The following is a 25,445-nucleotide window of genomic DNA, read 5'->3' on the forward strand; positions in this document are numbered from 1 at the left end:
CCATTTCTGTATTAAAAATGCTTTTATATGCAAAGTCTGGGAAGATACACATCATAATATTAACAATGGACATCTCTGGACAGTGTGGTTATTTTTTTTTTGCTTTGAACTTCCTTAAATTCCCATCATGAAAACAACTTTTAAAATTATACAATCATACATGCATGCATGCTCAGTCGAGTCCAACTCTTGTAACTCCAAGGACTATAGCTCGCCAGGCTCCTCTGTCCATGGGGTTTTCCCAGAAGGAATACTGGAGTGGATTGCCATTTCCTCTTCCAGGGGATCTTCCCAACCTGGGGATCAAACTCGTGTCTCCTCCATCTCCTGTATTGTTAGGCGGGTTCTTTACCACTGAACCACCTGGGAAGCCCATACACACATACATAAAGTGAATCCATTTATACAAAGTTTAAGAACAGGCAAAACTATGGTGAAAAGTCAGAAGTTACCTCTGAGAGGCCATTGACTGGGAAGACACACAAGGGAACTTTCTGGGGGCGAGAAGGTATTCTGCACGTTGGTTTTGGTGTACCCTTAGGTAAAAACTGTATCAAGCTGTGGATTTATGAGCTGGACATTTTACTGTGTTAATTATATCTCTTTTGAGAGAAAATACACCCACAAGACAGAAGAGAAACAGGAAGCAGGTGACAAAACACAGAACATTTTGAGGTGAAAAAGGAAGATGAGGAAGTTCTGTGCAAGACCTCATTTTTCTCAGGAAGTAAGATGTTGCAGTAGGCTTAAGAGTAGGATGCACGTGGGCTTGGATTTGAGAAAGGGGACACAGTGATGCAGTGCCAGTGGGGGTACAAATGTGTGAATTTCCCTGAGCTGGATCCAAGGAGCGGGCACCAACCCCTAGGGCTCCTCAACTCACCGTGATACATGCTAGGATTCTGCAGCTGAAGGAGAAAGAGAAGGGAAATCTAACAGTTGAGTTTACTTTGGGAATTGTGACAGTCAGTACTGGCTTGTAGTGGAGAGAGATGTGAAGCCAACTGTGATGATTCCAGTAGACGCTGAAGTAGAAGGGACAGAAAGGCTTTGAGGGCAGAGTACGGACAGTGGAGTTGGAACAGTAACAGCTATGGTGAGGAGGGTCGGTTCTTAAGTCCTGAGGGTGAGGCAGTTGTGAGTGAAGGCCATACTCAAAGCCTAGGACTGCTGGCATAGGAGGGAGAAAGCGACCACTCAACTTCGTGTCCATGTACCCAGTGCCAAGCACTTCACAGATACCAGTTCCTTTAAATGGCATCTGGAGGGACTGTACTGGTAGTATAGTGGTTAGGACTCGGCGTTTTCATTGCCAGGAGCTGGGATGGTTCGGGAACTAAGATCCCGCAAAATGGCACCTGGACTTTGCAAGGATCCTGCTGTGAGGTTTATGTACGAGGAAACTTGCCAGCAGGAAGCAGTTTCAAATTCAGATTTGACTCCAAAGCTGCTTCCCGCAATACTATGCTGCCACAGAAGTTGAATACTATGCTCCACACAAGTGGAGCTGGAATTTTAGGGAATCCACATATGCAGGTGTCGAGTCACCCACATTGCTGGTGGAAAAAGTATCAGTTGCCAACATCTGGAGAATGGCCAGTAGCAACCAGAACAGGATATAGTCCAAGCACATGGCACGTGCTTTGGGAGCTTGCCTTGGAGGACAGCGCATCAAAGTGGCAGAAGAGGCAAGAGGAAGGAACTCTGGGGGCTTGTGGCTCTGTCAGGGTAAAAGCACACATGGAGTCCCAACAGCAGTGGTGGAGGTGTGTCAAGAAAAATTGTCAGGCACTGTTTGCCCATAAGCAAACTACTAACCACTCCCTTATTTCTCTCCTTCCTTGATCTGCATGGGGATGAATTGCTAGCAGTGGGCCACCTACAAACTGGAAAACAGTAACAGGAGCTTTTACCCAATACTTACTGTGTGCCAGGCACTCTGCAGCAGCAATTTATTGAATCTTCATGGAAATGCTACATCTGGACCTATCTTACAGATGACACTGAAGCCCAGGGAGTTGAGGTTAGTTGGCCAAAATCACAGCCACAGCCAGGATTTGTGACCAGATGTACCTGGCATCAGAGTTTACATCTTCCTTGACTAACAGATGAAACAAATCTTATATGTCAGCAATCAAGCAACTCTTGTGAACAATCAACTGTAAAGTTTTCATTTTTAGGGGATTCTGACCTAAGGTGAATAAACTATTATTGCAGACATACTAGACTGAGAAGACATTCTAGTTTGCACTTAAGATGTGGGTTAAAAAATACATATATGTATCTTTGGGTAAGAAACAAGGCAGACTCTGCAGGTGACCAAAACTTACAGAAATGAGTTCTTTGCCCAGGACAGATAGTAGGAAAGAGGCGAAGAACTGAGGCTTAAATTTCCTCAGAAATAAAAATAAGAGCAAAAATAGACTAGGAGGGTAGTTCTAAAAGTCAAGAATCTGTTAGATCCAAAGTGACTCTTCTCTAGCCACTCATTTGCAAGAACACAGGTCTGTACAGGCAGGAGAAATGACATTCCTTAAGAAACTGATTGTTATTAATGCCAGAAAATATACCTTCAAAATACACTTCCTCAGAGAAAGGGGAACAAACGACGACACCTGTGTCAGGCGCTTCATATATATATATATAGTTTTTTCCCCCTCCGTTTGATTTCATCTGCAAGCCCATCCTGAGGCAGATGGTATTAACTTCATTTACATCTGGGTAAAACTAAAGCTCATGGGACCTGAGACAGAGGTTAACAAGACTGACAAATGACAGACCACAATCTGAATGCAGATCCGCCAGCTTTCTATTCGCTGCCTGAGCTGCCATTTTCACAGGAACACATCATGGGTCTACTTTAACTCCCTGCTTCTTTTTGACTCTTACTTCTTGGCAATATTCCCTTCGCTGATATTTTCCAACCTTGCCTTCAGACAGAACCACATCTCCCCCAGACAGAAAGACCCACAACTTGGTATGAAAATTTTGTTATAAAACATTTAATGTTAACCTACAATACAATGTAAACTTTTATGAAAAAAATTTAAAGTACACTAGATTTCCTCAGTAAATTATCACGTAACGTATTCAGGTGCAGTACAAGTTGGGGCACTGCATCCTTTGTGGATGGATTTCTTGTTGCTGCGTCTCTCGCAAGTCCTTAAAAAAACAAACAGAACCAGTTCTAAAGTGGAGCTCCTTGTTCAAGCACCAGATTAATACTCCCCTGACTTTGCGTTCTGGGGGTTATCATTGCGTTCTGGGGGTTATCACTCCTTCCCATAGTCATTTTCCGTAACTTTTTCCTTGGCCTTGGCACCATTTGCAATTTACATAATGACTGTTCAGTTGAAGATTCTAGGTTCTTTTTAGCTTGTTTAGTTTGTTTTTCTTTTTTAAAGAAGTATTCTCCGTTGGCCATTTTTTATCCAAACATTATAGTGAAAGCAAGGAGAAAGAAGTACTTGCTGCAGGAAATTCTGCAGGCGTGGAAGAAAAAACTGAGGCTGCAGAAATTCAACTGACTCCAACTGGGTATCTTTGCTTGGTCACTTCCTATGGAAATTCAGCGGAATCTACAACTTCAGTCTTGGAAGTGCAGAACTGGAAACAAGTGTTTCTGTTTAGCTGATGACCTGGCATTTGAAAACAGCTGAAATAATCAGGCAAATTGGAAACAAGAGCAAATGCTTGTAGATCACCAGCTTCTCTGTTTTCTGGCTTGAAGGTCCCATCAAGTTCCAAGAGGGCCTTGGGAATAACATACAGATTGTACTGGCATTGACAAAATGTGCATCTTTCATGGAGGAAAGGAGTGGGATGAGTGGCAGGTCTAGATCAGCAAGAAGACAGGAACTGCTCTGAGTAAAGCAGTACTAAAAAAAAAAAAAAAGACAAAAACAAAACAAAGCAAATTGACAGGCCATCCTGAGAGTTGTACTGACACAAATGGACTTTAATACTCTGGCATTGGACCTCCTTCACTGGACAGGTTAGCAAAAGGCAAGAGGCATAAAGTGCACATTGTAGAATAAGATGCAGATTGAATTATTAGGCAAAAAAAGCACAACTTCCCAGAGGTGTGGGCAAGATACTTGGTACATCCAGCCTGGCAAAGGTCCTGCCAGGGAAATGCAAATTCTAGGCAGGCAGGTTGGTTCTGAGTTAACTGAAAAAATTGCTCTTTGCGTGCTTGTCAGCAGGAAGCAAACTTCTCACATAAGGTGGACTGGAGAACATGGTTTATCCTGGTATTCACTTCAGATAACATTTTATGCCAACAGCCAGCAATTTCCCACTCGTCTGGTCATGGGATGGCAGGAAACAAAGTGGAAGGATGACAGAAGCCAGGAGTGGGAATACATTTTCCTGGAGATGGTGCTGTAGACACTTGTGCCAAGGCCACTGCGAAATTCTCAAGGTCCTCAGGTGACACCTACTGGGCTCCCCACCAGCCCTTGGTGTTTACCCCAACCACTGAGGGCAGCAGAAAATAGCAGCCACGTCAGGCAACCTACAAGGACGGCCCTCAGGTTTTAGCTAAGCAGGAGAAAGCCTCTGGAGACTGCAAATCCAGCAAGTTGTGCTTGACCTTGGTATGAGCCCCTGGCCTCACCACATGCTAGGGAACTGTGGTAACTTCAGTAGGTTACAGTGTTGAGTCTACACCAGTCTACCACACAAGACTTTGGAATACTTGTCAGCTCATGCTAATACACGGTCTGACCCATGTACCCACTACCATAAACTCAACCACAGACAGACATCCAGAGGCTAAAAACCCCTACTACTTCAACAGCAATAGAGAGGATAAAAACTTGTCTCCACAGCAGGTGGCTGCATCGAAACCTGAAATGTGCCTTCCAACAGTTTACAGAGGCTGAGTTCTGTCTTGGCTTCCTTCAGGCCTATGGTTCTTTCTTTTAAACCACCACTACCACATTCCTAAGGAGACAGGCAGGGTCCTCTCACATGGTTCTGTTGGTTGCATCACAGGCCCTGTTAGTCCTTTGGAAAGGCACCAAGCTTGGCAATTCAGGAAGGCTCAGGGCTGGACAGAAAGGGCATGCACATATCAGGAATGAACTGCCATCCTTTGGTTCAGACCCCATAATGACCACCTGACCCAGATTCCAAGGAAAAGCTGCAGTTTTATGTATAGGTAAATCTACATGGAGTTCATACCACATATACGGGTGTATTGGTACATACACAACCTTTGCAGGGCTACAAACCCGGACTTCCTCCCATTGCCCCAAGTGGGGTGCACAGGTGGCAAGAAAGGACAGCAAGAGTTGGACCAAAAAGAATAACCTCTCTGGGAACATGAGAGGGACAATGGCAGAAATAAGCACAAACCAGCCCAGGGCACCTTTATTACACTCTTGTGGGCTAAAGAGCCCAGGGCAAAAATTCATGGGTTTAAAAACTGGCTCTTTATCAAATAATGTTAAGGAAAACAAATATACCTATGTCAGCCTTATTCCTTTGGTCATTACAAAGCAACAGAAAAAAATTTAAAATTATTCATAAATCGTAGGAAGCTGAAGGAACATCTCTCTGCCCTGTGCCTTCTCTTCCCTCTCTTCTCTAGAGGTGGGAGAAGCGAGTCCTCAGGAGACGCTGCGGTAGCTGTTTGATGAAGGTTTTCACTTTTATTTTCCATAAAAGCAAGAATGCATGAGCTCTAGTGGGAATGTGCCCTTCCCCAGTTGGGACACTGGCTGGGTTGGAGGTGAAGAGTCTCCTTTCACTGGAAGGTGTGTGGTGCAGAGGGAGCAGGGAAGGGTGGGCTTGCCGGCGGGAACGTTCATTGCTAACCTTGCGTGCGCACACAGGTGGTGACTCTTGCAGGCAGCATGGTTTCTGATCCTTCCTTAGGATGCAGCAGTCTTTAAAAAAAATATTGTATTATAATAATAATAATATCAATCTCTCTTATTTTTTTGTTGTTTTTTTTCCATTTCTTTTGGGGATTGGGGTGGGAGAGAAGAGGAAGAAAAAGTGTCATTCGTCTGTTAGGTCCTGAACAAAGAGAACTTCTGTGTGGCTGAGTCCGGCCTCCTGCAGCGTTGGGGGGTTGGGCCACTCCTCTGAAGGGAGGCAGGGCAGCACCCTTCGGGGAAAATTGGCTTCAATCTGAAACTTTTCAGGGCTTTCTTTCAAGGAGAATAAGAAGTCGTGGATTACCTGCAGAGGTCACAGAGAAAAAGGGCAGTGAGAAAACACACACACACACACACACAAACTATGAAATCAAATACACCCCAGCTCTCTCCAGGATGACCTGGAGATACAAAATTACTGCATTACACTGAAATTTCATTTCAAAATCCATCCATTTCACAGAGCAATGCAGGGAAGCTCTTTTAAGAGATTTGTTACCCAGTCCTGCTATGAATTCATACATTTCTTTCTTTGAAAACTGGTCTGATATAAACAACAAACCTTGCTGTTGTTGAGTTGGTAAGTCCTAGTCTTTGAGACCCCATGGACTGTCACCCGCCAGGCTCCTCTGTGCATGGTATTTCCCAGTCAAGAATACTGGAGTGGGTTGCCATTTCCTTTCTCCAGGGGTCTTTCTGACCCAGGGGTGGAACCCACATCTCTTCAATTGACAGGTGGATTCTTTATCACTGAGCCACCAGGGAAGCCCTAAATATTTTTTACTTAGGAATAGTCAAGAGTTACAGAAAAGTCGGAAGCATAGGTATAGTATTTTTGCTTTGAATCCAACTGAAAGTGAACTACCAGCTGAATGTCCCATCATCCCAGAATACTTGTGTATATTTTACAAAAAGGGCAATTACCTTCATAATACAAAAGCCGCAAAATCAGGAAACTTAACTGTTACTATAAAAATGTACATTACATTTTCATTCAGGCTCCATTCAAGTCCTGGCAGTTGCCTTTTACAGCAAAAGCATCCAGTTTAGAATTGTGTGTTGCATTTAGTAGCTGTCACATCTCCTAAGTCTGTTCCTTTAGCCTGGAACAAATTTTCAGGATTTCCTTAACTTTCATAACCCTGACACTACTAAAGGTTTCCGGTCAGTTATTTTGCCTCTTAATTTGTTTATCTGAAGTTTATTCACAATTAATTCCAGTTATGCATCTTTAGCAGGAGTGTTATAGAAATGATGATGTGATCTACTCAATGCATCCTATTCAGGTGGAGTATAATTTCAATTTGCTCTATTACCTATGATGTCCACTGTGATCACTTGATTAAGGTGGGACCTGCCAGGCCTCTTCTCTCTTAGTCTTTTCTCCATTGTAACTACGGAATATTTCGTGGGGAAGTACTTTGAAACTCCAGGAACATTCTGCTCCTCAAACTTTCTTTCATTTATTAACATAGAGCCATGCTTTCCTATTTTATTCAATAGGTTTTAATGTTCAAACTGTTTCTGATGGAGTCTGAGAAGCCCAATGAAGCTGGCTTCTGTGTATTTCTGACATGTCTCCAATGTTCTCTGAATAATTCCTTGCTTTGTGGCACAAGGTGTTACAGGCGCATCTTGTATTTTCCATCAAAAACCTTAACTTTCATAAGCCATTTCTCCAAGGAGCCCTGATTATTCTTTTTAAAAATTTTTTAATTTTTGGTTGCACTGGGACTTCATTGCTACATGCAGGCTTTCTTTTGTTGTGGCTAATGGAGGCTACTCTCTCACTGCAGTGGCTTCTCTTGTGGAGCACAGGCTCTAGGCCCATGGGCTTCGGTAGCTGCAGCACTCAGGCTCAGCAGTTATGGCACAACACACAGGCTTAGTTGCTCTGCAGCATGTGGTATCTTCCTGGACCAGGGATTGAACCCACATCCCCTGCATTGGCAGGTGGACTCTTTACCTCTAGACCACCAGGGACATTCCCTGGTTCTTCCTAATGGACAATGGCATTTAAAAACCATGACCTAGGGAATTTCTTGGTGGACCAGTGGTTAGGATTCCATGTTTCCATTCCAAGGAGCACAGGTTCAATCCCTGCTTAGGGAACTAAGACCTTACATGCTGCATGATGTAGCCAAAGAAAGAAAAAAATAAGAAAATAAATAAAAACCACGATCCAGGTACTAAAAGTATGTTCACTGCTACTGGGGTGCTGATGTTCCTAGGCACACTCTGTGGAGAAAGCTAGGCAATGTGTACATACATATACACATCTATATCTTTATTTCCCTCTATATATGCTGAATGCTAAGAGTCGATTCCTCTTTCCAAATGTACACCCTCCTTACCCGGTTCTGGCTTTAATATCTACTCCATTCCCAGGCCACCTGGGCTCTGACTTCTTTGTACTGGGTGTCCCCACAAGTGGATACCTCCTTAACTTGATCGAGATCAGGACCAGCACCCTCCATGTGGACCTCTCCTCTGAGAAAGCCCTCTTAACTCTAGTCTGGCTCTGACAAGATACAGGTAAGTTCTTATCTTCCCCCCTCTCTTAACTCCACCCATTAAGAATACACACCCTGGCTGATCTATGGTCCTCTTCATCTCATATGCCAATTTCTTTTTAAAAGGTATTTATTTGGCTGCGCTGGGTTTTAGTTGTGGCACATGGAATCCTTAGCTGTGGAACGTGAACTCTTAGTTGAGGCATGCAAACTTTCAGTTGCAGCATTTACTTCCCAGACCAGGGATGGAACCAAGGCCCCCTGTGTTGGGAGCATGAGTCTTAACCACTGGACCACCAGCTAAGTCCCCTTTTTTTGTTTTCTAAACAAGTATTTATTTGGTGGTGTCAAGTCTTAGGGGTGGCATGCAGGATCCTCACTGTAGCACACAGGAACTTCTCACTGCAGCGCGTGTGAGCTCAGCAGTTGTGGTGCGTGGGCTTAGTTGCTCCTTGGCATGTGGGACCTTCTGAGACCAGGGATTGAACATATGTCCCATGCACTGGAAGACCAGAGAAGTCCCACATATTCCATTTCTAACAAGACTCTAAGGGATGTGCTATGAAGGACATTGCGTTCAGGTCCCTCACAAAGATCAGGAACACACTATTCAAGTTACACTTATTTTTTTGAGGGAATCTATTTCTATTTCCTTTTTATTCCACCTCTCATATAAGTATATTCCCTTTTGGTGAAGCAGTCCTTCCTGCGTTTGTCTTAACTTAAACTTACCTCTTTAGAATTTTTAAGGGGCTATAGCTACAAATCCATTTAAAGAGTTAAGTTCATTTTCCTCTTACCTAATCCATTCATGATTTTACAAACTTCTCATATTTTGGTCAACCTTAATAATTTTCAGTTCCCTCTGTCTTTGCAATTTCCATTAACATTCATTCTCCTTTTCTTTTCTTGAGATGCATCAGTTAGACTTGCACCAAGTATTCTTGGTATGAACCCAGTAAGGGTTTTACAAAAGAGCAAAACATCTTGCTCCTTTTTCAATCACTGCTTGACAATACTCAACACTAATACAACACTGGCATTCTTTATCACTGGCAATGCCCTAAAACCATCAAGAAACACATAAAATCACTCTAGAGGTCCCTTTTGGTTTGTAATGGATAAAAAAATGAGTTCTGGGCTGAGTTTAATTTGGATTCTCTCATATGCATTTATTTAGGAGAAAGTCAGGTGCCACTTTTCTGCCCACTCACAGAAGCTGGAGATTTTTGTACATTTTATCCTTTTTTTAATCCTAGCATTTAATCACTGTCAAGAGTTGAGTATCATGTGCAAACAGTGCATTTCATGTAACATTCACTCATCCAGAGTATGTATAGAGGGTAGAATTCACAGGAAGATCACAGTCTGTGAGGGCACTAAAAAACTGTAACTCATTCTTCAGCTACTTGCTATTAACACTACGAATGTTAAATGAAAAGCCAACAGGGCCACTATACCTCTTGTCACACTTCTTTCCTATCTCTGAGCCCTGTCCTCATTTCTCCATCTTAGTTTTTACTTTTTAAAATAACTTTTAGTGTGAATCTTTTTAAAGGCTTACAAGGATTAAATATTTATTAACAAAACAAATGGGTTGGTTACCCTTTAACTAAAAGTCTATTCTATTCCACAATTCTAATAGACTTTCCTCTAAAACTCTGAGGAGAGCAAATTTTGGTTAGGCTTTTCATATACGTAATGAGAGTGTGGGGAGTAAAAGCTCCAGAAGAACTTGGGCATACTACAGGGAAACTGTTAGTCAAGATGGTTGCAAGCTAAAACCTACACACAAAACAGCAGTTAGGAGACACATCAAGGCAAGGGAATGAACATATAGTAACCATCTACAGCATGGTAGGTCCTGTTTGAGGCTCATTCATGTTATTCCCAAATAAAATATCCAAAGTTAGGGATGAAGAGTACCTTGCTCCATATAAATCAGTGTATAAATGAGAGAGAAATAAAATGGAGAAGCTATTTATTTCACCAGGATGCCTCACAACGTTTTACTGTGAATTAGCTCTTTGAATCATCTTAACATTCTTAGTAGTCAGCAAGCTCTGTGAATTTCAGAACCACACTTTACTCACCTGCATAACTCACAGGGTACCCAGCACAGGGCCTAAAATACCTTCAGTTTAATGTTATCAGAGGGCAAGTCATATTTCCATTGTACATTTGCGATATATCTGAGGCCCTCTAAGAGATTCTGTAACTTGCTCAATGTTCTCCAATTAAACAGGAAGAAGTAATCAATGTGCCACCCAGCCTCACCTAACCACAGAGCAGCCACATTTCTATTATGCGGTTTGTTGTTGTTTAGTCACTAAGTCATGTCTGACTCTTTTTCGACCCCATGGACTTCAGCCCGTCAGGCTCCTCTGTCCACACGATTCCCCAAGGAGAATACTGAGGTGTTTTGCCATTTCCTGCTCCAAGGGATCTTTCTGACCTAGAGATTGAACCCAAGTCTCCTGCATTGGCAGGTGGATTCTTTACCACTGAGCCTCCATGGGAAGTCCAATTATGCAGTTTACTCCTGATTATTTCAAGTGATCAGGGAAATGGCAGAATATAGTATGGTTGTAAATTTGGAAAGGCAACATGCCAACACAATATAAACATAAAGGCAACATACCAACACTAAATATAATATAATTCCTTCTGATAAAAAATATAAAAAATAGCATTTGAATGTTTACTATGAACCAGGCACAATGTTAAGTACTTTACATACAAACTTAATTCTAATTATCGTACTACAGAGTGACCATTATACTCATTTTACAGATGAAGAAACTGAGGCGTACAGATTAAGTAAACTGACCAAGGAGAGACATCTATTAACAACAGAACAATGAGAATTTGCTCCTCATTCTGTTAGACTCTGTCTATGCTTTTAACTACATCCCTGCTGTCACTTCAGTCGTGTCCAACTCTGTGTGACCCCATAGACGGCAGCCCACCAGGCTCCTCCGTCCCTGGGATTCTCCAGGCAAGAACATTGGAGTGGGTTGCCATTTCCTTCTCCAATGCATGAAAGTGAAAAGTGAAAGGGAAGTCACTCAGTCGTGTCCGACTCTGCAACCCCGTGGACTACAGCCTACCAGGCTCCTCCGTCCATGGGATTTGCCAGGCAAGAGTACTGGAGTGGGGTGCCATCGCCTTCTCCAACTACATCCCTATGGAATGACAAATACTATTTACCTATGGACACCAGCTATACAATGTAGCCCTATTACGTGGGGCTTATGGGTTAACCTGAGAAGAAACAAAGAGTGACAACTGCATGAAAACTGCACATGCACTTATATCCAGTTGTGTAATTCCAGTCCTTCTAGGGCCACGGGGATAGAGCCTTTTCTACACAGCAAGGGGTGCTGATGGGATTCTGAAGCCAATGAAAGCCGAGCAGCAAAGGAGAGCCTCCCATCTCCAACACCCGAGTCTTCTGTGGAACTTCTTGGTAAGGTATCTTTTCTTCTTGGCAGAGCTCAAACATGACATAATGAATCTTAATAACTGCTCTGTGTTGGCAGCTAGACCTGAAGGAACCTACAATAATTCAGTACCCTCTTCACTCTCTGTTCTACCCCCTTCCTCCTCTGTTCATTAGAGCAGCAGATAGACCAACAACATTCTTGAGAGTCCTTAAAAGCTTTCAGATCTATAGCCCAGACATTAACACTTCACACAGTTGAGGCAGTCCTTACTGTTAGAGACTGTGAAAAGTGGAATCGTCTCTCTACTCGAGAATCATTGGGTAATTTGAAAATGATTTTGACACTTTCAGGGTCATCAGGGGAAGGCTCTGGGGGCAGACACTCCAACTTCCTTTCCTTCTCCTCTTGTAAATTCTGTAGAGACACAAAGCAAAGGTGAGACTATGGTTCCAATTAGGGAACAAGGAAACAAGAAATACAATCATATCATGTAGGTTTACTGGGCAGTATCAGGAAAAAAACTTCTTGGCAAGAGTCAGAAACACCTTACTTCAAATTATATTTATCTGATTACACACCACTGCATCACATGTATTATTTATTGACTATGTTAAGGTATGCAACTGTTAGAAAAAAGGGAAGGACTAAAAGACACTGGCTATAATCAAGCAGCAATATGCAATGATGAAACAAGACCACGAATTAAATGTCAGATGAGCTAACACTGGTACTTGAATGTTTAAACACTATTGCTGTGAATTAGCATAATGAACTGTTTACTATCTGTTTATGCTTCCCTTTCATGGAACACAGCTGTTTTACATAACCTTTATACTTATTCTTATATTTGTTTTAATAAACTTAAAAAAAAAATACTTTTTGTGAAAAATGTAGTAAATACTAAAACGGCGTGGAGAATTTAAATCATTCACAATCCTATCAACTAGTGTTTTCCTTTCACACTTAAAAAGAGAGAGAGTCTGGGAGTCACCAGAAGCAGACAGGCTCCTCACCCGCCGCCGCCTCTCCTCTGCCAGCTTCTGCTGCTGCACCTCCTCCTCCTTCCGCCTCTTCCGTTCGCGCTCCTCTCGCTTCTTTCTCTCTTTCTCCTGGTCAGCTCTGAGAGAGGCCAGGTAGGCCTCATCCTGCTGCTGTCTCAGCACCTGGGTCTGGTTTCGTTCTTCCCTGTGGACAGATCAAAAGCACAAAAGGAAAAGATAAATCTCACAAAGCCCTGTGTTTCCTTATACTGAAATTTTTTTAGGGGGTTAAAAAGGTTGACAATCTGGGCAGAAGACTATTTCACACTATCATGAGAGAGTACAAAGAAAGCATGCAGAATCTAAATGCACTGTCTCTTGTCTTAATTTGGCAGAAAAAGAAACAGCGAGTTTTTCCATCTCTTTTCAATTTTTCATGTAAAACTATCCTTTCCCCCCAATCCTAACAGAAATAACTCAGTATTATTGCCATCAAATGATCATCAATATCATATTTTATAGGTAAATACCTTCTTGGGTAACTGCATTTTTATATATGTTGCTTTTATAAAACCAAAAAACCACACACATATTTTAGCAGATTTGAAAAATACAGAAAAACCTTATTCAGAATTCTACTAATCAAAAAGGAAACACTGACATTTTAGGATATTTCTTTTTCTCTCTGAAAAATTGGGTATGTATGTAGAGTGTTGTGTGTCTGTGTCTGTAAAATTAAAAGAAAATATACCAGAATGTTAAAGTGGTGGTAGGATTATGAATTATTTAAAATTTTTTCTTTGTGCTTTTCTGTGTTTCCTGAATTTTCTACATTAATTTCTGTATATTATATGATGGCGGGGCGTGGGGAGTTATAACCATTCCTCAGTTTCTATATTTAAGTTCTTTATATCATGCTCAGCTATTTTAAATGACACAATTTGTAATCCTGAGCACAGTCTTATCTTTATTTTGAATGACATCTCCAAGAACAAATGATCTGATGGAGTTATTTAGGTCAAAGTATAATATATGAATATTTTAACATTAAATGGAGGCGGCTTTTGAAGTTGCCTAACACAGAGAAGAAGTCAGGATTTGTGAAGCCCCAGGTAAGGCACCCACGTCTGCAGCTGGTCTCTCAGTTCCAGAGAGGAACTCCCCTGTACCTCTCTAGGCGTTCAGACACCAGGTAAGTCTGATTTGCATCCATGATAAATGTCAGCTGGTTAATGAGGTCATCAGGCTGAATGAGGCCTTCTAGACGTCCTACCACAGTCATCCTCCGATCCTTCAACATAATCATGGCCAGGAATGGATAGGTGTTTTCTCTTAAAGCCTGAGAGACTGACAAAAAGAAGATCCAAAAAACCAAGGGCAGGACTTAGGGATGAAACAGATTAATTCTTAGAGTTCACACAACAAGCAAGAGATAACTGCTTTAGTCTCAATTGGGAAACAATGGAGGTGTCATTTATTCCCTGCCTACCTTTTTTCCTCTTCTAGTTTCTCCATCTTTTTGTTGTTGTTGTTGTTATATATTCGTGTTCCTATGTCCAATTAGTCTGATTAGAGTAGGACAGGCTTTTCTGGTTGTCATGATGATGCTAGAGCAGGCTGCAGAGTTCAAGGACAATGTCTATTTGACAGAGCAAAAAGGATATACAAGGACTCTGCTGCTGCTGCTAAGTCTCTTCAGTCGTGTCCAACTCTGTGCAACCCCACAGACGGCAGCTCACCAGGCTCCCCCGTCCCTGAGATTCTCCAGGCAAGAACACTGGACTGGGTTGCCATTTCCTTCTCCAATGCATGAAAGTGAAAAGTGAAAGTGAAGTCGCTCAGTCGTGTCCTACTCTTAGCAACCTCATGGACTGCAGCCTATCAGACTCCTCCGTCCATGGGATTTTCCAGGCAAGAGTATTGGAGTGGGGTGCCACTGCCTTCTCCGCAAGGACTCTGGCTACTGCTTATTATAATAATCTTCCTTTGTGCTGGTTGGGGTCAAGCCTAAAGAGGCCAAGGCTGCAACTCTCCAGTTTTCTGTTACTGGTGATGATCTAAACCATCATCTTCCCTATCTTTTGTTCCTTTTATCCAATCCCTTCCTTATCCCCTTTTCCTATGTCCCATACATGCTACCCAATAAAAAAAAGGGCTAGCTTTTCTATTCTGAACAAGCTTAGAAAGTTGGTCCTCCAAATAACCAAGATTTTACCTTATGATTTGAAAAGAAGAGATTTTAAGCTTCTATAAAAAATATCCTTAGTCTCCTTCTATCACTGCTCATCTCCAAAGCCATATTAGAATGTCAAATATGCAAGGACTTATCAGCTGTTTAAAAACCAATTAAAAACCAATTAGGAACAACAATTTGGATTCCAGGATGCAGACAAACCATCTACTGCATCTTTGGTTCTCAGGATTTAGCACAGAACCTGTATGCCAATATATACTCAAAAGCTGCTGAACAGAAGTAGCTGCAAAGTAAACTATGTTTTCCTTCACTAGATGCCTTTATATCTTATGTTGGTTTAGTTGCTAAGTTGTGTCCAACTCTTCTGACCTCGTGAACTGTAGCCTGCCAAGCTCCTCTGTCCATGGGATTCTCCAGGCAAAAATACTGGAGTGGGTTGCCATTTCCTTATCCAGGGGATCTTCCCGACTCAGGGATCAAACCTGGGTCTCCTGCACTTCAGGCATATTCTTTACGATTGAGCTACCAGGGAAGCTGGTACATCTTACACTGACTTCTAAAAATATTTACCTCCAGTCAAGAGTTAGTTACAGTCAGTAAAGATCTGAGCTTTCTGAATCCCTATGGGCACTTGACATACTAGAACAACTATCTCACTGTGCAAGAAGCTCTGATAAAATTGCTAATGACAAGAATAGACTCTGGTAAAAAGCCCACTAAGATTAAAGACAAGTTGCTGGCCAGGACTGGGTATTTTAAAAAACAAAACAGGTTCTGGCAATGGTTAACTGTAATAAGTGGGCTAGAGTCTGACAGACCTGAGTGTGCTCCAAAACTTGCTAACTGTATGATCGTGGGCCAGCGGCTTAAACACCTAAACTATACAGTGGAGGTAATACAACCCCCATCTCTTATGACTGCTGAGAGGTTTGGTTGGCCACAGAATAGTCATGCGATAAATGGCGTGTCCGTCCAGATTATTTGAAAGATATTCTAACAATTTCAATGAGGGAAAAAAAAAACAACTTACCTCTGTATCCCTCAGGTTTGTTTGTGGAGCATGCCCAGAAGAGCATCCTAGTGTTTATTAGTGAAATAACTTCAGGTGCACAGAGTGTGTTGCTGTGGAGAGGGATGAAAATGACGTAAGAGGAACTTGCTTACCACAACTATCAGCAGATAAGATCAGAAAAGAGGGAGAAAAAAAAAAATCCACTTACCGACAGAATTCATCAGAGTCCTGGTGATCATCTCCATGAAGATAAACCAAAAGAAAGCGAAGCTCCCGTTTGGCATCATTAAGTGCCTGTGAGAAACAGAAGATCACTAATTATGATGATAACTGTGCCTCAAGCTTTTAATTAGGATAAGGGTCCGAATGGATACAGCTATGTATTTAGGAACAAAAGAAGAAATAAGGAAAGAAGGTAAGCAAGAAAACCAGAAAACTCCTGGGCTTTTCTATCTTCACACCCCTGGCATTCCTCTCCCAATAGAAAGTCCATATGCTAATACGCTTCAATGAAAAAGTTTTTAGTGTTGTTAGGATTTAAATTGTATTAGGCAAGTGAGAATAAAGAATAAGCAGGCTGACAGAAAAGAGCCCCATGTAATCACAGAAAAGTCAGCTGTTCCCACAGTCTAAAGGAAGATAAAAACAGGAGAATCTGACCTGAAAAAGGAGACGAGAATTTTGCCACTTGATAGCTACAGCATAATAAATACTGTGAAGATAAGCCAGATCCCTGGCCACATGCCAAACAGGGATGAGAAAATGAGGGACCCAAGGGCATTTTAAAGAGCATGAGTTTTAAAAGATCTTCAAAAACAAGGCAAGTATCCCACATTCCTGTGTCTGCTTTTCCATTTGTAGACTCCTGGACACATTACAATTCAGTTAAGGTTTCCTGAACGACCAATAGTGGTCTACCCTCAGGATCACAGCAAAGAGGGTGTATGAGAGGACCCATCTCATTCATGACTGTATCTCTAGCATTGAGCACAACGTGTGGCATATAGTAGGTGCTTAAGGCTTACTGAGTGGGGTGGGAGCAGCCAGTGAGAAAAAACAGATGTGGGAGAATCAGACAGGAAGCCAGAGTCAGCATTTTTCTCCTTTTCCAGATAGATTCAGGAATCCTGGAGGCTGCAGAACAGAACCGCCCTTAGGCACACGCCCACCGTGTGCTTCCACCTTGTTTTCTGGTGAAGTGGGGTGTGCCCAATACCCAAAGAACTCCTACTAATCTTCGCCCCTGAGAGATAACAACAGTCAAAGGTGTGTGTTGCTTGGGTTAAATGAGATGTGCTGCCTTGAGTCTATGGTCTATGCCCGTATTCAGTTCTGTGAGGGATCCAAGAAGACTTAGGCTTTGCCTACAAGGAGCTTATGGTCTGTATAGGAGATAAGACATGAACACAAACAACTATAAAATAAGGAAGACTGTGAAATTGCTATAACATTAAAAAAAAAAAAACACTACGAAAATACAAAAGACTATTTTAGTCTATAAGTAGGCAGGGTAGAGTGCAGCAATCAGGAAAGGTACAAGAGGGGAGAGACACGAACTGGTAAAGGATGGGCAAGATTCCAGTTAACAAAAATGTGAGGAAGGCATTCCAGATAGAGGAAACAGTAAAGTAAAAGCAAAGGCACAGAGGTGGGACATTACAAAGTGTGTTAAGGGGACTGTTTAGCTGGAACCTAAGGTACAGGAAAACAAGTTATGCAGGAAAGACCTCAAAAGGAGGTTGGGATTAGATCAAAGAGGGCCCAGCTAAAGGGCGTGTGTGTGCGTGTGCATGTGTGTGTGTGTGTGTGTGTGTGTGTGTGTGTGTGTGTATAAGCTATAAAAAGTCATTTAAAGTTTTTGAATAAAAGAATGACATGATCAGTGCTGGCCTATGCTTTCCTTTGAGGATAGAACCATATCAATAAATTGGCATCTATATGGTTTGGCACTGACCTGGCTGTACGTTCCCAGGTAGAAGACAGGGTGTGCCCTCCCATATTTCTCTTCAAAAGAGTGCATAAATGAAACAATGTCCCCAACGGGATCAGTGACCCGGTTGCGAGGGTCAGGCCGTATAAAACGAAGAGCAAACCTGGGGAGGAAGGAATAAATATCACATGAATCGGCTTACTGTAGTGCATACGGAATAGGCCAGTTTGTAAAGATTCCTATACAGAGCCACAGGCATGGCAGCAAGGGGAGGTGAGACACCTGTGAGTGGACCATCAAACCTGAGAAGACAGTCTGGCTCAAAAGCCACAAAGCAGCAAGTTGTGCCACAGCCTGTTTAAGAAGAATGCAAACTACTAGGATTATAAATTTCAACACTGGCGTAAACAAATATTAAGTGCTTTTTGCAGAAAAATTTAGGACTAAAAGAACTGGGAAAGGAAGACCCAATATCCACAAAGGTCATGAGTCAGGCTGTGCCCTCAGACTCTTGTAATGGCACTGTCTAAAACAGCAGCCAAGAGCCACCTATGGCTATCTAAATTACCAAGAAAATTAATTCAATACAATAAAAAAATTTAGTTCATCACTCACAACAGCCATATTTCAAGTGCTCAATAGCCACATGTGGCTAATGGCTTCCACACTAGACAGCGAAGATACACAACATTTCCATCATCACAGAAAGTTCTATTAGACAGTGCTGTTCTAGAACAGAGCTGTCTCTTTCTGATTGTTCTACTTGCCTCTCCCTTTCCTTTCTGTTCTCCTGGAATTTTGAATTATGAATCCACATTCCCAAACTATTCAGATTATGGACAAGAACTTCAAATCCAAACTTGCACTCGTGATTTACTTGCTTGTCAATGGGGCAAGTAAATTTTGCTCAGTGATTTATGGTTGACAGCATCCACAGAGGAAGTTATAAAATGGATCTAGACAACACTTGGCCAGAGTTGAAAACTTGGCAGTTACTTAAGTTTAAAGATGGTACATCTGTTTCTGAAGAGGCCATCTTATCACATTTGTATAGTACCATTTATTTATCCTTTGGGTTTCCATAAAAGGCAAAGAAGCAGGGGCTTGATAAGTCAAGGTGCTACATAACGTTAAACAAGTTGCTTGGATGATACAATTGCATTAAAATTAGTAACACATGCCATGCATATTTTTCCCCAAGGAAGTGAACAATATTCATATACTTGAAGAAATTTCAGCATAGAAAAGCTAACTACACTATGATACTCTCCTTACCAAATACTAAGCCAGTTAGTTCTTCATCCCCTTAACAAATTCCCCATATACACACAATGTCACTTGGAATTTCTCCTGAATAATCAAATCTAACTCATTGACACAAACATTTCAGAGCAAATTAAAAATAAAAGAAAGAAGCTGTGTATGTGGAGGAGTGATTAGAAATCCTTAAGATTAATGTTTTGATAACTTTCTCTGAAATCAAGTATTTTAGGATTATCTTATTACTCCAAGTTTTCAAATTTTATGAATGAATGGATAAAGGTTTTAATTATTTTTTGTTGTTGTTCTTTCGCATCACAATATAGTCCAATGGCCAACGCAATTTAGGACAATTAGCTTAAAAAAAACAAAACAACAGAGATATCAACTCCGTCTTCATTATGATTTTAAAGATTTTTACATGCACCCCTGAAGCTGGTCAGTCCATACCTTCAGGCTCTGTTCCCTAGAGTAAGGCAAAGATTAGCCTGTATTCAGAGTCAGGTACAGGTTGCACTGTACGCATACAAGGCTGCATTTGTTGGCCTGGATGCCCATAAACATTCTAGTTCTCCATAAAGATTAGGTGTGGATTCATCTATTACTGAGTTCCAGATCAGACACTCAAGTCTGATGTGCACCTTGGGTCCCCTGACATTTTCCAGTCTTTCTGCAGCTTCTTGTGCTGAGCTCTCCAAATGGTAAAAGAAGGAAGTGAGAAGAAAAGTGATGGTATGAAGCAAGGGTGTACACACGTGTGGAAGGGTTATAGTGCCAGCAACCTATGGATTGCCAAGACAGAGGGAAATGTACAGAAGGGGTGTCTAGAACAGTGAAACTGTTATTGGAGGAATCGGGGGGAAAATGGGTCATTTCAGAGCAAGTCAATCTGTTGGAATTATGAGTTGTAAGATGGTTTAGGGTGAAAGTTAACAAGGAGTGTGAAGCTAGTAAAGGTAACAAAGGTTGGAACAGAAAGGGTGTGAAGACTAACTGGGGAATGTAGGCGGAAAACATGGTGGGATAGGGAGGATACAATAAATATAGGCAGACTCATTTGTGAAAGTAACATCTGTTGTTACATTCGAAAAACTGAAAATATTTTCATGCTATATGAAATACTTTAGGAAAGGTCTTCAATAATGATGATAAACTGGCAAGTCGAAATTGATAAGAGCATAAACCTTAGTCTGATCTGTTTCTGCTCCAAAGTCTACCCTGTTGCTACTAAACACATGGATACAAAGGTACGTACCTAAATATATCAAGTATTGTATAATAGGTAAACCGGAATGGAAGCATTATCAAGTAATAACCCCATCCAAGCAGCCCCTGAAATTCCAAAAACAAAGTTAGATATCATTCTCCCAACCCCTAATACCTTAACTGCTAGATAAGGTTTTCATTCTTTTTTGTCCTTTATGTGATTTCTCCTTCTGTCACATATGGTTCTCTTTTCCTGGACCACTTCATCTTTCTTAAAAAACCAACTACTTAGGACCTCATTTCATCTAATACTATCATAATTTTTGTATTAAATCTGCTTGAACACTTTTTGTGCAGCTACCTATATTAGTTGTCAAATTCAATTCCAAGTTTTCCTCCCCAAATCATCAATATTCATTCTTTCATTTTTAGAGTTAACACATTAAAATGTAGTATATAGAAATAACAAGAAAGATAACCAATATTACTTACTACCTTGGACCTCTGTATGTAAGTGATGAATAATTATATTAATCACAATTACAAATCTCCAAATAGCTGCTAATTTCAACAGTAGTGTTAATTATTTTAACAATATTGATTATTGCTGCTCTTATTATTAACTAATGCATACATAGGGTTCTATAGCTTACAAAGCATTTATTATATGTTATGTTAATGTGATATCCTATTTGTGTCCATGGCCAGGGAACTCTAAAGCTCTGGAACTCCATTAGTTGACATTAGGGTCTCAAACACAGTCAAGCCCAAAACAAACTGCAGTAACACTGCACATATAGAAGGACTCTTTTTTTTTTTTTTCCCTCTCACTGCACTGCACAGCTTGTGAGATCTTAGTTCCCTGACCAGGGATTGAACCTGGATCCTCAGCAGTCAAGTGCAGAATCCTAAGCACTGGACTGCCAGAAATTCTTTTGAACTACTCCTTGAATCATATAATCCTCTAAGATTCTGTACTCTTCTACTGTTAAATACTTTAAAACAGCTACTTAGAAACTCTGTTTTTTTAAATCTTACCAAGTACTCTGCAAAAGGAATGATGGAATACATTTTAAACTCAAGTGTAAGAAGTGAGTGTTAACTCTTAAGAGAAACTCTAAAAGTTCTCTGGAGTTCACTGTGAGTATACACACCTGACTTCCCTAATCTGACTGTGAATAATCTGAAGAGGGAAGAATGCCTCTTTATTCATCTCTAGATTCCCAACAGCAAAATATCAAGTACCCTGAAACACTCTTAAATGCCAAATAAATATAACTGAATCACCTCCTTGCTACTACTAGCCCTGAGATTAATTTCAAAAATATGGCCAAAGCTCCCACAGAACTTCCAAGTATTTCCCTAGAAGTAGCTTAAAATTAAGCAAAATGAAACAGCAAAGAATTCAGTAAACATTTTAATTTAAAAGTGCAGGATCTACTAAACACAGAGCAAACATTTTTAGACATGTAAATACATGTAGATAAAGTGTCATAAACATAAAACAAGGCACAGAAAACTCTTCAAGTAACTGGCATAGAAACAGGGAAAAAAAGGATAGTTACTTTCATTGGTTCAGTAAGGAATCAAGAAAAAAATGATACACCCAATAAATCTACCAAGGAGCTAGGTCAAGCTAACAGGTTTATATTCTCAATATTCCTTTTGCTCCTATCATACAGAGATCAACATAACCAAGTAAAAGAACTTTTAAAATAAAAAAGGGAGGGGTTCCAGCTATGAAATAACTTGCCCTTGGTTGTGGTCTTGAGACAACATAGCTGTAGATCCTGTGGTCAGCTGTATTAACTTGCAAGGGTCGAGATGGTGGTGGGTTGAAAACACTTGGTACACCCTCTTGCTCATTCAATCTGTCCTGTACAGCAGCCTGAGAAGAAAAAAACAGTAGCTTCAATGATGCTCTTATCAACCTAGAAGAGACTACTATTACTGGTGTGTCAAAATAGGTCACCAGGGAGTACACACTCATGAACCTTTTTAACTTGCTAAGGTGGGAGGCAATGTGTGGTGATGGCCCCAGAATTCATACACAGAAGAGTCTCAAGGAACTTTTCTGGAAGCTCACTGCTTTTATCCAGGTGGTATATGCTATTTAGGGTGGCCGGGATACAAGGTGTTTCACTGTACAAGCATAAGAAAAACCACCCACAGAGAACACAACTGTAGACGGTGCCTCCAGAACTGTGCAATGGAGCCATCTTGATGGGTTGGTATTGAGAGAAAGCGTGGCTTTGGAGCAGAGAAAGTTAGGTCTGAATCCTAGTTCCAGCACTGAGAAAAGTTGCTTGGCTTATGTGCCTCAGTTTTCTCACATGCAAAATAAATAAACAATACTTTTCAGGGTTAATCTGAAAGTTTAATGAGATGACCATACACAATTCTAATATAATTCCTGGCACAAAGATGATATTCAGTTAAAAAAAAAAAAAAAAAAAGTTTCATTCCTTTCCTAACTCTGCCCCTGAAACTGGCTATTTGTCCCAGTGTAGTTAAAAAATTTGGCTTTACCCAAAGGGAAATCTGATCTCTATCTTAAGCTTCTGCAGGTAATCTATGTCACACCTGGTAAGAATATCTTTGCTATGGGATTTTATGGTGGGGCTGAGCACCCTAGAAAGACCAACCATGTAATTTAGGCTGGGGACTTGGAGTAATGCAGTATCAGTCAACCTAGAGACTGAGTTCAATTACATAGGCAACTAGTCAAATCAATCATGCCTATGTAATAAAGCCTCAGTGAAAAACTCTGAACATTGAAGCTGTGGTGAGCCTCCCTGTGGTTAACACTTGGTGCCTATTGTTAAACATCTGGGCCAGGAGGGTAACAAGTATTTGGAACTCAAGACTTTGCCCAAAGAGCTTCTTTCTTTAGCTGATTTACATCTGTATCCTTTCCCTATAATAAGCTGCAACCATGAGTTGTAATAGTTTTCAGTAAGCTCTTTTAGTGAATTATCAAACCTGCATGTGGTTTTAGGAACACCTTGAACTTGCAGTTGCTAACAGAAGTAAGGATGGTCTTTTAGAGGACTGTATACTCTCTAACCTTCATAGCTGGCTTTAAACTTTGCCTCTAGGTTTTACATTTTCAAGTGTTGAGACACAATTCAATGGGAAAGAACAGTCTTTCAACAAATAAGGCTGAGACAACTGATACCATATGCAATATAATGAAGCTGACCTACTAAAATCACCCTATATACAAAAACTAACTCAAAATATATCAAAGACCTAAATGTAAGAGCTGAAATGATTAAACCCTTAGAAGAAAACATAGCTGAAAAAAGAAAATCTTTGTGATTTTGGATTAGGTAAAAGGTTTCTCAGATAAGATATTAAAAGGACAGGCAACAAAAGAAAAAAACAGATAAACTGGACTTCAACACAACTTAAAAACTTTCATGCACCAAAGGACACTATCACAGAGTAAAAAGACAACCCCACAGAATGGGAGAAAACATTTACAAATCATGTATCTGATAAGGGTCTAGCATCTACAGTATATAAAGAACTCTTACAACTTATCACTTAAAAGACAAACAACTCAATTTAAAAATGGGCAAAGTACTTGAATAGATATTTCCCCAAAGGAGATAAACAAATGGCCAAAAAGCATATAAAAAATATACATCATTAATCATCAGAAATATGCACATGAAAATCACGAGATACTACTTAACATCCATTAGAATGACTATACTAAGAGACAGATTTTTACAAATTGTAGGTGAGGGTGTGGACTTCCTAGGTGACTCAGTGGTAAAGACTCTGCCTGCCAATACAGGAGACATAGCTTGGATCCTTGGGTTCGGAAGATCCCCTGGAGGAGGAAACAGCAACCCACTGCAGTATTCTTGCCAAGAAAATCCCATGGACAGAGGAGCCTAGCGGGCTACAGTCCATGGGGTCACCAAAGAGGACACAACTAAGTGACTGAGCACCCGTGCATGTGAGGATGTAGAAAAACTGGAACCATCAGGCACTATTTTGGGGGGTATAAAATAGTGTAACCTCTCTGGAAGCAGTCTGGCAGTTCTTTAAAAGGTACTCTTTGAGACCTCACAGACTGTAGCCCAGCAGGCTCCTCTGTTCATGGGATTTTCCAGGCAAGAATACTGGAGTTGGGTGGTCATTTCCTCCTCCAGGGGATCTTCCTGACCCAGGGATTGAACCTGAGTCTGCTCTGTCTCCTGCATTGGCAGGCAGATTTTTTAAATCACTGAGCTACCTGGAAAGTCCTAGAGTTATCACATGATTCAGCAATTCTACTCCTAGATATATACCCAAGAGAAATGAAAACATGTCCCACACAAAAACTTGTACACTAATATCCACTGCAACATTAATAAAAACTGAAAGTGGAAACAATCCAAATATCTATGAACTGATGAATGGATAAAGATACTGTGGCATATTCATACAAAGAATATTATTTGACAATAAAAAACCTGATACATATTGTGACATGGATAACCAAGTGAAGTAAGTCAGATACCAAAGGACAAACATTGTTTGATTCCACTTATATGATGTATCTAGAATAGTCTAATTTTCTAGTGGCAGAAAGTAGAGTTGTGGTTACCAGAGGCTGGGCAGAGACAGATGGGAAGTAACTGATTTAGTGGGTAGAGAGTTTGTTTGGGAAGATGAAAAAGTTTTAAAGATGGATAGTGGTAATTGTTGTACAACAATGTAAATGTACTGAAATTAATGTCACTAAATTATACTGCCCCTTAAAAATTACATACCTGGGTGAAGCCAGATGTTCGTCACATACTTCAACTAAAACTATGTATCACAAAAGATTAAAAGCAGAAGTGAATATGAAAATTCAGCTGTTTTTTACTAAGCCAGACAAAAATATCTGCAAACATTTATGTTAACATACAATGAGTTTATTATTTTAAAAATGAATACTAAACTAAGAAAAAAAAAATGACACTGAAAGATGAACTTCCCAGGTCGGTAGGCGCTCAATATGCTACTGGAGAAAAG

General features: G+C 40.8%; 1 protein-coding gene across 3 annotated transcripts in view; it reads right to left on the reverse strand.

Annotated features, from left to right (window-relative positions):
* Positions 1-2,986: 2,986 nt before the first annotated feature.
* The window catches only part of FAF2 (Fas associated factor family member 2), a 73,980-nt gene continuing 51,521 nt past the window's right edge, over positions 2,987-25,445 (reverse strand). For 2 of the 3 annotated variants that reach the window (XM_006075551.3, XM_025292974.3), the window contains exons 3-11: positions 22,183-22,317; positions 20,479-20,555; positions 17,988-18,126; positions 16,242-16,327; positions 16,052-16,143; positions 13,997-14,174; positions 12,861-13,032; positions 12,118-12,261; positions 2,987-6,192 (exon numbers count right to left, since the gene is read on the reverse strand). In XM_006075551.3, coding sequence (XP_006075613.1) covers positions 6,010-6,192; positions 12,118-12,261; positions 12,861-13,032; positions 13,997-14,174; positions 16,052-16,143; positions 16,242-16,327; positions 17,988-18,126; positions 20,479-20,555; positions 22,183-22,317 — 1,206 coding nt within the window. In that variant the 3' untranslated portion in view covers positions 2,987-6,009. The remainder of the gene's footprint in view (positions 6,193-12,117; positions 12,262-12,860; positions 13,033-13,996; positions 14,175-16,051; positions 16,144-16,241; positions 16,328-17,987; positions 18,127-20,478; positions 20,556-22,182; positions 22,318-25,445) is intronic. The other variant, XM_025292975.2, reaches the window with a different exon arrangement.

Source organism: Bubalus bubalis, chromosome 9, assembly GCF_019923935.1.
Source record: "Bubalus bubalis isolate 160015118507 breed Murrah chromosome 9, NDDB_SH_1, whole genome shotgun sequence".
Lineage (NCBI taxonomy): Eukaryota > Metazoa > Chordata > Mammalia > Artiodactyla > Bovidae > Bubalus > Bubalus bubalis.